At 37.9% G+C, this 16774-nt stretch overlaps 1 protein-coding gene across 36 annotated transcripts in view; it reads left to right on the top strand.

The window, feature by feature from the left end:
* Nucleotides 1–16774, top strand: part of ADNP (activity dependent neuroprotector homeobox) — a 33803-nt gene that overhangs the window by 5959 nt on the left and 11070 nt on the right. For 4 of the 36 annotated variants that reach the window (XM_068912998.1, XM_068913001.1, XM_068912997.1 and 1 more), the window contains 3 exons: nt 5060–5218; nt 6545–6590; nt 7741–8047. The exons of 1 other annotated variant lie outside the window; for it this stretch is intronic. In XM_068912998.1, coding sequence (XP_068769099.1) covers nt 6552–6590; nt 7741–8047 — 346 coding nt within the window. In that variant the 5' untranslated portion in view covers nt 5060–5218; nt 6545–6551. Of the gene's footprint in view, nt 1; nt 5219–6544; nt 6591–6867; nt 6959–7740; nt 8048–16774 lie in introns of those variants that run through there. 31 more of the 36 variants (XM_068913021.1, XM_068913024.1, XM_068913025.1 and 28 more) reach the window with 20 other exon arrangements.

Genomic DNA, 16774 nt, shown 5'->3' with positions numbered 1-16774 from the left:
ATGGAGTGGTAAGACTGATTTTAAGCTCATGTTCACAGACTTTACCCAATCATATAATGTCAGCATTATATTTGTGCATAGGGTATGTGAAGGGGTAGTGCAAACGAAAAACGATCGGAGTCAGCCTACTTCACAAGCTGTTTTTACGTTTTAAATGCTTAGGTGCTAGCCAGTTGTTGGGATCACTTCAATATCTAATATATCCGCAGTCTGAGAAAATGTGTATTGGCAGGGTTTTGGATGAGCTTGTAAAAGCATTTGTATGCTCTCTTTTGTTGATTTGTTCTGCTACTTAACAGCATGCCAGCGATGCATTTTGCTAGTTAGGACACACTAATGACGCAGTTTCACAAGTGGTTTAAGTATATCTGTGTCTGTGCTGCCACTGAAAGTGGTGGTACAAGCCCCACTTCACCTGCCACCTTACTTGAACCAGTCCTTGTGCTTCTGTTTGGATGGGTGGAGGAACTGCTCTATCTGAAAAAGTCTCGTTTTCTGTTGGATCAGTTCTCTTCTCTGGCTGCTGCACAAGTGCTATTGCTGACACAGTTGGTGGTATCAGGAAAACATGAAAGAGAAGGTGGGACTATCACTTTCGCTTGCAGTCAAGTCTTTGATTGCAGTTTCACAGTCAGTATAATCCAGTCACAAATTACATGTGTATTGATTACATGCTTTGTTCTTGTACGTTTTACAGAGGCTCTGTGCTACTCAAACTATACTACTGTTTTTGTGAGCTCTTTGGATTGCAAATTTCAAGATGATTCCTGGTTCAATTTAAACAGTAACTGCAAATCATGAGTTATGCTTTTATTTCCAAAATAATTTTTGTTCTGGGATTGCTCGTGTTTAGCTACAATCCAGATGAGGATTACTTTGGAAATTGTAAAGCACTTTCATGCAGCCTTCTTTCCTCATCGTTGAAGTGTGGATATCATGGTGTAAGCAAATCATATCCTTCATGCTCCAGTGACCTGTGATCTTGATTTCAAATTTCAGTAAGTTGGACAGACTTACTACATTTCAAACAGAAGTCTTTAAGTAATGGCCCTAAACAAGCCAGCCTATCGTACTGGGCATGTATATTACATATTGATTTCACTGCACATCTGTAGATGCATATGTTTATCTTTGGAGATCTTAAACAGTCACAAAGGGTGTTAAGATGGCAGGAGGTGTGAAAGCCTACTTTTTGAGCTGCTGGTGCCCCTAATGTAAAACTTCCTATGCACTGAAGTATAGCATGCCCTAGAGAATGGATGTAATTTAAAACTGCGTTTCAGAATGCAGTATAGATTGCCAGAAATGCTGTGGTTTTTGTCATGTATGTTCAAAGAAAAAACACCTTTAGAAAACATTCAAATTTAGTTAAGTAATCCTTTTTCCCCCCATCTTTCAAATAAAATAAAATGGTCAAATAAAGTGGTCAAAAAAGATGTATAGAAAACACAACAGAAAGTCCCAGTAGAGTGTAAGGTAGCAGATTATTCACCAGAAAATTAGGAATTATGGTTCCCAGAGCAATCAAAATTTGACATAAAAGTTATACGGTTTTTTAAACTTGCACTACTTAACAAAAGTTGATAAGGAAATAGTTAATCCCCTTACAGTTATGCAGTTAGTATACACACCCACCAGATGGAGCTTCTGGCACCAGTGGAAAATTCCAGAAATCAAGCAAGAATGAGAAGTGTGTGAATGACTTAGGAGCTCCCTGTCTGCTGGACTGCAGAATATATATATATTTTTAACCTTTAAAAGAAATGAATGGAGAGTAAGAAAGATCAGCCTTACTGATTGCTCTCACTGGAACCCTGGTTTGTCTTGCACTGAAGTCCTTCCTCAGCAATGGGACGTTGGAGCTCTTAGTGTAAGAGTAACCAGTTGAAGCTAGACAATGAGCTCCAAAAAAATCTGCGATAAAACAGAGAATTTCATAAACCCTTACTGAAGATTGCCGTTTCTGTGGTTATATGCATGTTAACGTTTCTGCTTAAGAATTTCCTGCAAAGGGATTTTCTTAAGTGGGTTGTTTTTAGTACCACATTTTAGGTGAACCTACCATCTCCCTGTCCCCAAAGGCATATTTGCATAGTATAAAAGTCAAAAAAGAAGGACAGTCTATTGATGTCCAGGGAGGCAGGGTGAACTGTCCTTTTTCTTGTTTGAGACACATGTCCAGGGAGGCAGGGTGAGCTCTCCTTTTTTTTTTTTGTTCAACACACAACCTGAATTTTTTTTTTCTGAAGTGGTTTTTAAATTCTCTTTTTAAAATCTTTTTTGATGAAGGGACTTTTCAGAAATAGTTGAACTGTGAGAGGAGAGTTGGGGGTCCTTATGTACATAATGCTGCAAAAGTCATAAAATGGATTGACCAGATGTTGAAAAAATTTGTTAATTTCCTTCAGTTCCAATAATCTTAGCTTTAAAACTGATGTCAGATTTTTTCAGAGGGCTTGATTTTTGGTTTTCAGTTTGCATCTTTCTAAAGTGCCAAGTCCTGTTTTGACTATAGATACAAGTTGAAGGACCATCAGGCCTGGGGACTTTAGCACAATTACGTGCTACCTTAAGTTTGTGTACTGAAGCGCTGCATCCAGCGTGGGAGCTATGCACGCAGATTTGTCTAGTTGGAGTTAAATGTGCTTAGGTATAAGTTAGCTTAAGACCGTGATGTAACATGGGCAAAAGCTTGGTGTTGCAGATGCCTCAGCTGATGATGATGTGGAGGCGCTCTGCGTTTAAAATGTTGCCATGAGAATAGTGTGCATGCTGTTAGAGCCTCCGTCCTAGGATTATAGCAGGCTTGGAGAATGAACCATTAGTTGTCTGGCATTTCAGATGTGCTGTGTAACTGTAAATCTCATTACCTTCGCAGGCGATGTGGGTGCACGGCCCCTCTGCAAATTAGCCCAGAAATACTTAAATAAGGAGGAGAGAAAAGAGTCTGGCAGAAGAAAGAGAAAACATTTGATGTAAGTCAGTGATAGCTGTGTTGGGAGTAAACTACTCAGTCAGTGTAGGTAGGGGAGATATTCAGGTGCGATTCTTAACATCTCAAGGAAATTTTTGTCAATGTTTAGTTCTACCAGCTTCTCTGTTCTGGCTGCTTCTCCCTGGTATTTCTGCTCCTGTTATTTTTGGTTTGCTTACTCTCCCCTGTACCATCTTTTTGCTCCCTGACCATCACTCATTCTTGCTCAAGTGTCTTGGAGTTTTCAGGTCCCAGAGTCCCAGCCTCTGTCTGGCTGCAGGGGCAGACTGTTATTTTCTTCTTGAGAGTATAAAGCGCTATATAGTATCATTTAACCTCCCTATGTGAGAAAGGCTGTAATCTCTACTGCTGTAGGAACCATAGGGTTTTTTCTTTTTTTCCTTTTTTTTGTATTTTAAAAATCTCACTCATGTTTTATTAAGTTGTCTCTGCAAATCAACTTTTGTGGCAGGATTTTTAGAGCATGCTACTGAATGCAATTAACAGGGCAAGTCATTAGAAGCAGAACTTATTTTAAATGCAGTTAGAACAGGGAGCCTTAAGCAAAAATACTGAAAAATGAACAAGGCTGCTTCACTGAGCTGAGGAACATGCAGCTGCTATCACGTATCTGATACACGTTATTATGTTGCGCCTTTATATGTAAGCCAAGAACTTCTTTAACTTAAAATACTAGCAAAATGAAGACTAAGGAAAAAATAACTTTTGGATTATACAAAGTCAGAAAAATGCCAGAAGCTCGGTGATCCTGGTCTGCAATGCAATGCAGGGAAATGATACTCAGTCTTTGGGAGGCCCAGTATGGGATAAGATACTTCCCTGTGCTCGATCGTCCTATCTTCAGACTGATGCACTAATTGTTACTAACTCGCTATCAAGTGAGTTCGGTCCTCAACTACAAGTGTGCTTTCTGCAATGAGGATTCAGTGGGAGAGAGGTAATTTGGACTTGACAAAGATAGGAAGGAAAACGTATCCTTCTAGTTGGAAGATAATCTTAGGTACTCGAAGATATGACCAGTGGTCTTGTTAAAACACATGCCGCGTTCAATTTTGCCTCAGAATGTGATTTTGTTTAAAGAATATCATCTTTTTAAATTTCTTAAAACATTTTAGTATTATCTGTTAAAGCCATACTTGCTAAAGAAAAATAGTCTGTACTTCAAGCTCTGGACGCTCTCAGTCTGAATGATCAACGGAGATAAAAATCTTAACAATTTTAAACTATAAAAATCTATTATGTGGAAAACTAATAAGTGACTCAACAAATGTTGCTTTTATAAACTTCAGATTTGGTTGTTCCTGACTTCATGATGCTGAAGTTGTGTGTCTTGTGTTTCCAAACTGTCCAAAACTGAATTTCGTTCCATGGATGATGGGAGTTGAAGAGGTATCCGGTGACTTCCTATAGAAATAATCCTTTACGTGCCATCACCCACAACAGTTTACTTCAGATCCTCCTGCTAGCAGCTATGTAACTGAAAACTTGCATTAATTTGGGAAGTATTCGGATGAATTTCCTTAGGGTTGTGTCTGACAGCCATGTCACCTTTTTGATCTCCCGCAGTCTTGTAATTTAAGGTGGGACTGTGTTTGTATGTGAACCTTCTAGGAAAAATTACCTGTACGAGGAAGTGCTGTTGATATCATATACTTCACCTATGCAGAGTGCAGCGGCCTGTGCTGCAGGTACTAATAGCTCAGCGGAGATGTAAACTGAGGCCCTAACCATTTATGTCAAAAGCTTCTATGAAATGTGAATAGGAGCACTCGTCTTGGTATCCTGCTGGATTTCTGACTTGAGTAACTTAATTAAATTCTGAGTATCAATCTCAAGTAGCCTCACCTAGAGGAATCTATTTAAACTATAAACCTACTAAAACTTTTTGCAGCACTGTTAACCTTGCTGGATTACACTTCACAGTAGCCTCCGTGTCAGTAAAGGTACCGTATATGTGGTTTATAATGAGCTTTGGAGTCCTTCACAATGAAACGTACTTTATAAATGTAAGATTGCCCTTATTACATTTCTTATCTCTTGTCTTTAACGCTTTGTTTTGTACAGCAGGATATGATCCTTCTTCTATGTCCGGGCTTTGGCCTCACACAGTAGGTGTAATATAATCGCTGAGGTGGGCGTTCTGGAAGGAGAATTATTTTTGGAGGCTTTTGCATGAAACTTGTCCAATGAGTCTGAGACGCCCAAGCACCATTAATTTTGGAGGTAAATGCCTCATAATATGTACTGAATAGAATGGGAAGAGTTAAGCTTTTTGTTCGGTGAGGTATGGGCAAAACAGTAGTTGAAAGGATAGTTCTGTTTGCTTCTGACATTTGGACGTTTTGCACTTAAAGGAACACCAACTTGAACTCTAGAAAAATTGGGGGTGAGGGCGACCTTGAGCTTCAAATCTCTTTGGCAGCTTCACTGGATTGTAATTAGTTTCCTAGTTTAAATTTTTTCCCCCTCTCTTTTGGTTTATTAAGACCAACAGAGGCAAAAGTGAAAGATAATTTTGACTACGGGAGAAAAGTAAGGCTGCCTGAAGTACTGTCTCATGTTGAAATTACCCGAGAAAAAATTGTGGCTTGTAATATGAAAGTTAAAAGACAAAAATGTAATTTAAGTTGGATGTCCCTTTAAGTTATTCCTTGGAATTTGACATTTCTAATTTGAATCACAATTTAAATGTTTAATTTTGGAATTTTAACTAAAATGTTTTTATTGAGCTGTTTTCTATCATTTGTATATAAATTGATCTGTCAAAGTGGGCTGGAATACGTCTAATGGAGGGGAGGGAGGAATACTGTAGTTAAAAAAAAAAAAAAAAGCCAAAGGGGGGGGGGGGAAGCACAAATGAAAGAAAATACAACAATTACCTCCCAAAAGGAGTCTAAAAAAATGGCAGATTTTAAATGTCAGTACTTGCCTTGGAGAAAAAGATCATTTGCATGGAATATATGATTTAATTTAAATTTCATAATATTGTTATTGGCGCAAAACCAGATTACCGATGATATTGTAAAGATAATGTATGTTTTAAAAGTTAATAACTCTGATACGGTAAACAACAGTAATGTAGTATTGGCACACAGCCAATAGAGAAATTATTTTAAAGATTTGCAGTGTCTAAGTTGCACTGGTGATGGTGATCCTGGATTTTCACTGCTGCCTGATTTCAGTGATAACTGTTACTGAGAAATATTTAATATTTTAAAACAAACTGTCTAGCGGAGAGAGATCTCATACTTTTAAAGTGCTATTTTTAGCAGAATCTGAATTTTATGCACTAACCTGTTACCAAACTGCATGCTTTTTTATGATTATGCTATATTTCACTTCGCTGCAGCCCTTCCCTTTTAGTGTTATCAGGAATATTAAGAAATTTGGTTTTGAGTTACTAGAATGAAAAATATGTGGGAATCATAAGACATACCTAACAAAGGCAATGGACTAGAGTAGTGGGTTTAAGTCAAGGGGGAGGGATATATTACACAGGGAAAAAGCAGGTTTTTAGAATAAGGGTTTGAAACATTGCTTTTTCTGTAGGAAAAAGATGGAGTATTGCATGCTGGGAACAAGTGCTTTCCATAAGGTAGCTAAATTTTAAAAGTACATTTGTTTCATTTTGTTTTAGGCTTTATTTTAAGTATCCTATTCTAATCCAGTAATTTTGTCCTTTCTGCAGTTTTCATTTTGATTAGACATCTGCAAAACTTTCTTCTAAACAAAAACTCAAAAACCCCCCTGGGCCACAACTGCAGTTCAGCATACTTCTGAAACTTTGCTCAATGTGTACAGAAGCGTATTTAAAGAACATTAGTAATAGCATAAATCTTGTCTGTGGTCTGTTTTGTTTTCCATTATTCCAGAAATGCAGATATTAACCCTAATAAGGTTAAAGATGTGAATGTGTTGGATGACTAAAGAGAAATGACCAAAAGCAAAACAATTTGTTAAAAGGTAGACCTGACTGAAACATCTTTTGGGGGGGGGGGGGGGGGGAATAAAAATCACATCAGGATTGCTATTGGCAGAAGCTCCCAGTAAATAGTCAAATTTTTTTTTTCCTTTGTTCTTGTGAATATTTATTGCAAGATATAACATATGTAGAGGAAGTTTGAGTAGATGAGTCACAACTTCATTAACTGCAGTTAAATGTTTTGGCCTGATTTCCCGAGAAAACAAAGGTTATACAATTTTTCAGATTGTGGCTTATCTCTTATTCCCCTCCCCTGCCCCGGACAAAAGTTGGCCCATTGCATCCAAATTTGATAGAGATGGGGGTCTGAAAAGATTAAAGAAAAAGAAAGTTTCATTAAACATAGATCTCCAGTAAGATGAGAAACCGGGGTCTGAACACAAGTTTCCTTCACAGCAAGCCTGTTCTTTCGATTGGACGTAGCAGTGCCAAGTGGCTGCTAAAACTCTCTGTGGGAGAAGTTGTAAGGGGGAGGGGAGAGAAATCATACTGCTTAGGCCTGGGATTTTAGGGGTTTGACTTTTGAATGTTGGGTGTGCGCCGACTGCTGAGGTGCCAGTTAGGTGCTGTGCCTAGAGTTGAATGTAGCAACTTGCCTGTCATTAGATAATGCAGAGCTAGCAGAGAGTTATGAAGGAAAGAGAGGCAGCAGCAAATTATTCTTGGTTTAGTATTTGAAGTGTTGAGTTCCAAATGAGAGTTGTTGGTGCCTGACTGAGTGCATGTATAGTATGTTATTCCATGGAATACAATATTATTACAGGTACAGCAGCAGCTCATGATGCCCCGTAAAGCTTTTCTTTCCCAGAAAGAAAAGCAGGCTCGTGCCAGGGAAAGGGATATGTTAAAAAAGAGGAGGAGGCGACAAGACTATCTCAAAAGAAGCGTGGAGCCGCAGAGAAATACAGAAACAATAAAATGGCACAGGGATGATGAGAAGAGGAGAGAAAATGAGCAAGTTAAGGACAAAGATATCAAGAAGCGGTGGAGACAGGATGAGAGAGAACGACGAAGGAATGTGGACGCTATGAATTGGCGCAGGGAAGATGAGAAGAGGGAAAATGAGCGAGGTAAGGACCAAGAAGCCAAGAACCAGCAAAGAAAGGATGAGGAGGAGAGGGGAAAAGAACGACGAAAGGATGGACCTTTTGAAGTAGCAGAGGGATGATGAGGGGGAGAGGGCAAAGGATAGAGTAAGAACAGCTCTATTTTACAAGCATGTGCAGAAATAACAGAAAATATGCATATCAGTTACAAATGTATAAGAAATTACAGTTCTTGCAGAGCTAATTATGTTAATAGGGCTTACAGGATCAATCTGAATATAGATGCATACAGACTCAGTCACAATGGGAGAGAGCAGGCTGGGTTTACACGTTGCTTTTGAAATTTTGTTTTGCACACATGCTCACACCTATTAGTTTCTTGAACGGTGCAGTTGGTAATACTGTGTTTCAGAACATCGAGAAGTTCAGGTTTTCTCAGTCTTCATAATATGAATAAACAACAGCATTAGGAAGGGAAGGGTCAACCAAATGTGCTCATGGGAGAAGGTAAAACAGTGAATTTTTTCATAATGTGCCCAAGAGGTGGTTGTCATATTGCATCCCCAGTTTTTATCCTAAGATAAATTATTTTACAAAAATTGTATAGAAGTGTAAATTTCAGCGTGCTTTGAGAAGTAGTCAGTTCGAGATGTGTATTTCAGTGTGGTTAGATCTAAAGTGTTGGCACCTCAAAAAAATCTGTAAAACTGACAAACAGGAGATGTTTACATAGAAGTAGGTAGACCCATTTTAAAATGCATTTTTGTTAAATTTTACACAGGACTTTTATCTGTAGTTAAAAAAAAAAAGTTTTGCAGTAGCCCTAAAACCCGAGCTGTGGGCTTGTGAACTGGCAACAGATTTATACTAGTTCTTTGGAGTACTCAGACTCTCATCAGCTGGAAATCCAAACCCATTTAGAAATTAGAGCCCTTGGAGTAAAAAGGATGGTGCCTTTGTCAAGCACCATGGCAGTTTGCTCTTATCTTTACGGTTGGGGATGTTGCAGCCCTTGCTCTTGGGAGATTTGACTTTGCCTGCAGAGTGTTCACAATAAACACTGAGGGAAGGGGTTGTCACACTTAATTATTGGAGAAATAGTGCCTCTTCTAAACAGTAGTAGACCTCTTCTAAACAGTAGTAGGCTTTGCTATCTGGAAATCAGAAATGGATTCAGTTGTCTTCATCTTTTGGATTTTTCTGTCTTTAACATTCGAGTTAGGACTAAAGAGCTACACTAATTTTGTAACTCCCCAAAGGTGGTTTGGCACTCCTGTTTTCAGTAATCAGTTGTGATGAGGCAACCTGGAAGAACACAGCCACAATAACAAAGTGAAGAGTTGCGTTATTAATAAGACTACTAACTCCTATGTGGCTGGGTACTTCTAATTTTTTTTTTTATTATTATTCTACAAAACCAAAACGCTCGACCTATTGAATGTGCATATGGCATCTTTTTTTCTAGTGCTGATTGTTCCAAATAATCCCAAAAAATGAGGCTAAAATTTTTAGGGGGAAGGGCGAGGGGTAAATGTTGCTTATTTCAAGTATCTGTATGTATTTGTGAGGGAAGAATGCTCTTATTAAATGAGTTACCAGCTTTCTATCCCTATGTTCTTGCCAGTGTAAGAACTTCATTATAGCCCTGGGAACCATTAGCTAGTAAAACAGCGTATCACTGGGAACTGATAAATGCATGGCAAGAAAAAATATATTTGCTTTCAGGAGTCTGTCTTTATTCTGTCACTTCTTTCTCTCTTTTCCTTTTTTTCTAATTTTTACTTATTTGGTAAGGAAGTTTTGTCTTGTAGTCTTCCTTTTCTTGATTGACTGCGTATTCCAACTGATCTGTTCCCAGCTCTGTGAACTTAGCAGAGAAACTCGGAACTGTGTTCATAAAATTCCCGAAGGAAGTAAACGGGAATAACTGGATAGTGGTATTAGAGGAAGAACTGGGAAGGTACTATCAATGCTGATAGCACATACTTTTCTTTATTTAAAAAAAATAAAAATAGTAGTCCATTGGCTTGATTTCCCCTACTTCAGAAGAATCAGTGGGCGTTTCGGAGAGCATTGGGATACCTAACCTAGGCATTCATGTTTGAGATGCCTAGGTAAAAATAAAGTGTTAGGGATGCGTTTTTGTTAATAGCTTTTGGGGATTTCATAATGTTTTGACGTGCCATTTCACAGTGATGTTCTTTATAAACTGTGAGTGAAAACACCTTCCTCAATGAAATGTTTAGGGTCACAGGCTTAGCTCGTCTGCAATTCTGTGCTTGCTGGAAATGCGATGGTTTTCAGGTACGCGTAAAAAGAAGATAACCTAGATTAGTTCGCTCGTGCTGCCTTGGTTCCTTTATGCAGTAAGATGTTTCTCCAGATTATTTCTTTCGGTCTTTAAGCTATTTCTGGATGAAAACCACAATTTTACTAGAAGTACTATGGCATCAGTAATTTATTATGCTTACTGCTTGTAGGAACTGTAGCAAAGCTCAATTATCAAACAAGCATATTAAGCACTTTGAATAATGTCCCAAAAAAAGAATAACTATGAGGATTTGGAATAGTGGTTGAAGATTTTAGTTGAGAGAGAGAAGCTGTTTTGTCGTGAAACTGATGCATCTTTTCCAGAATCAGAGTAGTGTTGTTACCTTGTGGGTGTTTTGAACCTATGTACTGGAAGATGCTCAGTTTCATTACTCTAGGTAACGTTGGCAGAGCTAACACTTGTTACCTGATAGTATTAAAGGTAGGAAGCTTGCTGCAAGGCAGTTCTTCAGAGGAGGTCCAAAATACAAAAGACCCATTGGAGAATTAAGTTTTCATTTACACTGAAATAAAAACAGGTTTTTGAGTTTAAAGACAAGTGGAAGCTGCTGCTTATGTTCTTTATAACCTCTAAGAATTTGACTGATAAGAGTTTTCTGTTGTCACCCACTCCAGTGTCTTTTTCCCTCTCTCTCTTCTGGGTGCCTTAACTTCCTCCAAGGTCATAGCTCTCAAGTTGTGAATACAACATATTGTGTATAAGATCAATACTTCAGTCGTAAAGGAGGACTGTTTGCACTGAAAAAAAATATGTAGCGTAAGAAAATTCTAACTGTTGTGATATGGAAGTCCAGGGCAGGCATACAGTATTGAATTTACATCAGTTAATTGAGTAAACAGTAAAACATCAGTTTTCTGAGTAATTGCACAGTAATCTTTTACGTCTCCTTTTAGAATCAGTTCTTCAGGTGGTTCCAGTCCCTTGGTAACTGACTCTTTAAAGGACTGAACTGCGTGCCTATGTTAATCTGAACGTTAGCCTGAAGTGCTTTAAGCTGTACAGTGAGGATAGTTTATTTTTATTAAACACAAAAAAGATGGTTTAAAAATCACTGAAAAAGTAACACTGCAGGAGGATGTGCCAGACTTGACACTCTGGATGCCTTTAAAATAGCGACTGCAATCGTTTCCATCTGGAATTGTAGCAAGAGTAGCAAGTTGGTGAAGAGGTAATTTGGAGTTGAAAGTCACAGTGAGCCTATCTAGATGCTAAAATCTGTAAAGAAAAGATATGTTGAAGAATTTGGGGTTGGCTAAAAGTTCTCTGTGACTATCCCGTCATTACTCTTATGTGCTAGACTCTTTTCTTCCTGCTTTTTTTTGTCCTGTGTTATAAAAAGGAGCAGTTCTGATCTTCTGTATCTTGGATGTTTGTGCAGTTAAGTTGCTAAACTAAGCAGAAATCTCTTCTAGGAATAGGTTTCTTCCTCCTGTTCCCTTGGATTATATTTTTTTCCTGAATATTGTTCACAGTAGTGCTTCTGAGAGCATTTCAAGGTGTTATGCAATTTTTTCCCTCCTACTGTTTTGTGTTTTTTTTTGCCTGACTGAGGCTAACAAGCTCATAGAGTACAGAAAAATCCCTTTGCTGTGAAGCAATAATAACCTTGAAGAGAGGTCCCTTTTTATTATACCCTTGAACCCATCTCTCTGAAAATGCTAAAGAAGCCTTTGATTTTGACAGAATGAGGCACAATGTTGTTGCCTCTTTTGGCCTGCAGTTTTAGTTGCTCTCCTAAAACTTGGTCATAATTTCTATTTAAATCAGCCTGTATTATGTTCTGGCCCATTCTCATTTCAGGATGTGATTCTGTTGAGTGGACTGAACTGCTGGTTCCTGCAGACTTTTCAAATTTTAGAAGTTCTTGTAGTCGGTTCACATCCTAATATTGGGGTTGTAAGAGGCACATACCAGAACTGCAGTTGAGAATAAATTCTCCCCTCCCCTTCCTTCCTGGGACTTCAGAGCCTGTTAAAAGCCCCAAAACGGTTCTAGCGTTTTCCCGAGCACCATGTGCGTGCTTTGAGTTATATTTTTTTTTTGTGTGTGTGAGACTTCTGAACTCAGTTCATCTTCTCTAGGAGTGCAGACTTAACAAAATAAAAGTCTGTTAACGGTTGTCCCTTCACTTAGCTTGCAAATAACTGTAACCTTAATGGCCTGAAAACACTCCTTGCACCTTTCCCTTTGTAGTTGTTTTTTTTTTTAATGCACTTAAGACTAGGCAGACTCTTTTCTATCTCTTTTAATCAGAGACTTCTTCATTCAGGTCTTTCTCTTAACCGATGCGCTCTACCTGGGAAACTTAGCTTTTGTTTGTGCTTTGCAATGGTGGCTGCTATCCATAGCAGTGGAATAGTACTGCATGAAGTTGGACTACAATGTGTTTGCATCTTCAAGATGTGAAACTGAAAAATCAAAACTGCCGTATAAATACTTTCTAAAGTAATGATATTTTGCTCTTTTGTCGCTTGTCTTAACCACTCACTTTGGCCACTGAACTGTTCTAGGAATCAGTACCTGGCCTTGGAGCAGACCTTTATGCTAGGTACTGCATAGATACAGAGCAAAAGAAGGTGCTAAATATTTCTTAGGCAGCTATTTTGCTTATCTTACAGTTACTTTTGGACTGGTATAGTGAGACCTTTTTGTGTGCAAACACACTAAAGATGAGAGAGATCTTGTTGCTGAATCAGTCCAGTTTTTCAAAATTTCCTAGAACGAGGTTGGTTAGTGATTCATTTTTCTTAAGCACCTGAAGGTACTACCTAGATATTTTTAGTAAGGACGTTGTAAGTCCTTACATTCTCTCCACTCGGCTTTTCAACGTAGATTGATGTGTAATTCAGTTTATCAACAAGGGTTTCCCAATGTATTTGTAGGTAGGACGCAAGTCTAGAATTAGGAAAGAGAGGGCACACAAACTGAATTCTGTTTTTTGAATCATGAACTTAGAAATCAGTGGCTGACCTACAGGCAGCTCTTGTTGTTCCAGATAATTAAGGATGATTTTAAAAACAACAAAAAAAAAAGCTTTCTCTGTAGAAATACTTTTGGTGAGCATACAGATAATCATCTTGACTTTTCTTTGTGTCTGTACAGATAAATGTTCCTTTACAAAGAATCATTACTATTAATGTAGTAAATACCTAAGGCTTGTTGTGCAGGAATAAGTAGGATAGAGTAGAAATATACAGGAAAATAATAAAAAAATTAGTTATGCTGTGGTTACTATAAAACAGAATACATGGAGATGCAGGGTGTCCCATTAACAAGAATATTGGGTGGAATTGTTGGATGAGTAGTGGTATCATCTCAGAATAACTCAATTCCTTTTCTTAAAAACAATTGTTGCTTCCTTTGAAAGCTACTTTCAGATCTCAGAGGGAAGTTCTGTACTGAGCCTGTAATGCTTGGTAAGTAGTTCTTCCTTCACCATTAGGGATTAGTAACTGATGGATGTGTGAAGCTTGGGCTGCTTGTGCCTAGGGGAAAGGCTTGTGCCTTTTATTTGTCTTCACTGAAATGCAGAGTACGTAAGACCGTCCGCTTTTGGCATTTCATTAGAAAAACAGGAGAAACAGCATTAAAATAAACTTGTTTTACAGAAGCATCAGCTGGGAGGATTTGTGACCCTTTGTAATGGGCATCTTCCCCTGTTGGGGATGCTGGAATGGTAGCTGAAGTGCCAGATTAAAACACTACTGAGTTTTGCCATTGCTGGCACTACTGAGTTTTGCCATTGCTGGATGCTGCAAACTCTACTATTGTTTTCTGTGAAAATAATTATTTGAATCTAAGCTCTGGAGCAGTAAGCAGAAGTCCTGACAGTGAAACAGACATGTTCCAGGTGTCTTCCCTTAAAACATCAACTTTTGGTATAACATTAATGGCTGAACCAGTGATTTGAGAGACTTCTTAATCCCAGCTGTTTTAATGTCTACATTTCAAGGGTGTGCCAGCAGGGTGCCGTGTATATTTCAGTTAAAATTTGAGGTACCTGTATTGAAAAGAATGGAGACGTTAAAAGCAGGTTTTCCTAGTCACAGGCCTTAATAATATCAAGCTGTATCTGGCTCTCCGCTAATTATGATTAAATGGTCAAGAGACTTCCTAAATTAAATGAACTGTCTTTGCTTTTCAGATTTAAAGATGATTTTTTTGTTAAGATTTGCTGAGTTGGATTCAGCTATCAAGCAGAATTTCCAAAGGTTGATCTTCCAAGTGAAAGTTTCCACACTTGTTCAAATGATGAGTGTGTCCTACAAATTAATTTTTGTAAGGAACTACCATTGAACTCAGTTTTCCAGATGTGAAGATCTAATTAAATTCTGTATAGGATGTGTTAGGATAGGAAGATCTTGAAAAATAGTCTTGTCTTTTAGACTTGCCTGTGAGGCAGCGGGAAGGGCTGAGGCAAGAAGATGGTGCAGATACAATCAACATCTTGTTTCTAGGCAGCCCGAAGTAGCTTGCTTGCTTTATCACTTGGTGGGTTTACATCATGGTATGTTTTGCATGTCTAGGTGTATTGGACATGTTAATTCAGAGAAAAGTATTTAATTCTCTTAGAGATGAAGTTGCTAGTGGTGTTTTATTTTGAAATAAGCTATTTGTTGATAAACATTATCTTGAGAATTGTAGCTGACCTCCATATTTGAGTGTTTGTTCTCTATAGATAAATTCTATACTCACTCTCACTTTGCGAAAAAAGTGTTTTCTCTACAATCGAAATGAGTAAGTTCTTTAAAGGGGAACTTGAGTTGCAGAGAAAATAGAAGAGCTTGCTGGAAGCTTTCAAATGTAATATTCTCACGCACTAATGTTTCTACAGTTCACATTAAGAACTTGGGTTAACGTGGGATAAAATTACAAGGATTTTATCTCCCTGGATTTGAAATTCACTTGAGTATGTTCATTCACATACTGAACATATCCACCTGTGCTTCATATATTTTTTGATGAAAATTGACCATACAGAAGAAGCTACCGAAAGCACAGATATGGGGGAACCAAAGCACTACGATGAGCAATGCTTATTCAGCTCTTTTTAGAGAAAAGAAATTAGTGGAGCCATGATTAATCTCTTGGCTACATTCATATTTTTTCACTCTTGGTCTATGAACTGCAGCAACAAGAACTTCTAATAAATGGATGTTCTTGAGTTTAAATGAAGCATATGATTACACTGTGCTTTGAAAGCAAACTTGCGTTATTTTATTGTAACTAGTGTTCAGAGCCATGCTTCCTGATTGTGTTTTGGAAAGAGAGAGACTAGAACGTTAAAGCAGAATGTTTCTTTCCACTTTGCATGATCTGTATTTGAGGATATAAATCCAATCTGTGCACTATCCTGTCAGATGGTGGTGTCAGAATGGTATATCCAGCCATACTTTGTTAACAATATGTGGTTTTTTTTGCTTTTCTATGAATGCAGTTTTAGTATCACAAAGGTCAGAGCTGTTTTAAATCAAGTCATGAAAAAAGTGACAGTGGGCTCGGCCTTGAAAGCTATTTTCTGTTGACTGGCCTAAGGAAAGAAACTGCAGGTTAGAGTTACTTTTTTTTTATTTTTACATGTTAAGGTTCACTTACTACTTCAACCAAAGATAAAAAAAAAAAATTAGAGAAAGTGCTACTGCTTGGAAATTGCAAGTAGGACACAACCTTATCTAAACCATTTGCTTTAAGCAATAGACTAGTTAAGAGTTTGAATTCTTAGGCGTTAACAACTTTTTTTCCCCGTTACTAGTGTTTATCATCTTCCAAACTGATTTGTTACTAGCACTCCCCAAAATTGGGATTGCTGATTCTCAGCCTGGTTATTAAATATTTTCAATTAACTCTTCATGTTTTTAATGTAATACAGAGTTGTTCAGTTTTGAGCTGTGTTAGCCATTGTTTTTAAAACTGAGGCGAAGTTGCAAAAAATAGTTTTCACTTCAGGAGATTTTAACTCTATTTGTTGAAGTAACTAAACTAATTGTAACGTTGCCCTGAAAAATGTAAACATACAATTTCTCAATAGAGATGCCTGCTTGCCAGGTAAACAGCCATTGCTGTTTTCAAAAACTTCCGCACCATTTATGTGCTTATAATTTGTCATAAATTGTATAATTTTTACTTTACTTCATCCAATAGCACACTTAGTATAGTGCAGTACAAATAGCAGGACAAAGTCTCTGTCCGGAGATGCTCACAACCTGGAAGTGATAGCACAGCATAGGTGAGGATGGGACGAAAAATGGGGAGAACTAGCGTATCTGTAATTATTCATCAAAACCTAATACAAACTACAGCAGTGCAAAATTCTGTATATGTTTATCTTTAAAGTGCTGTGATTAACTTCTCTTCAGTGTATGACTGTAAAAATGGGTCTTAATGAGATGAGAAAGGGGAAAAGGACATGTGGGTAAGTT

The sequence above is a fragment of the Struthio camelus genome, chromosome 18 (assembly GCF_040807025.1).
Source record: "Struthio camelus isolate bStrCam1 chromosome 18, bStrCam1.hap1, whole genome shotgun sequence".
In the NCBI taxonomy this organism is placed as follows: domain Eukaryota; kingdom Metazoa; phylum Chordata; class Aves; order Struthioniformes; family Struthionidae; genus Struthio; species Struthio camelus.
This window is presented reverse-complemented; position numbering and strand designations above follow the sequence as displayed.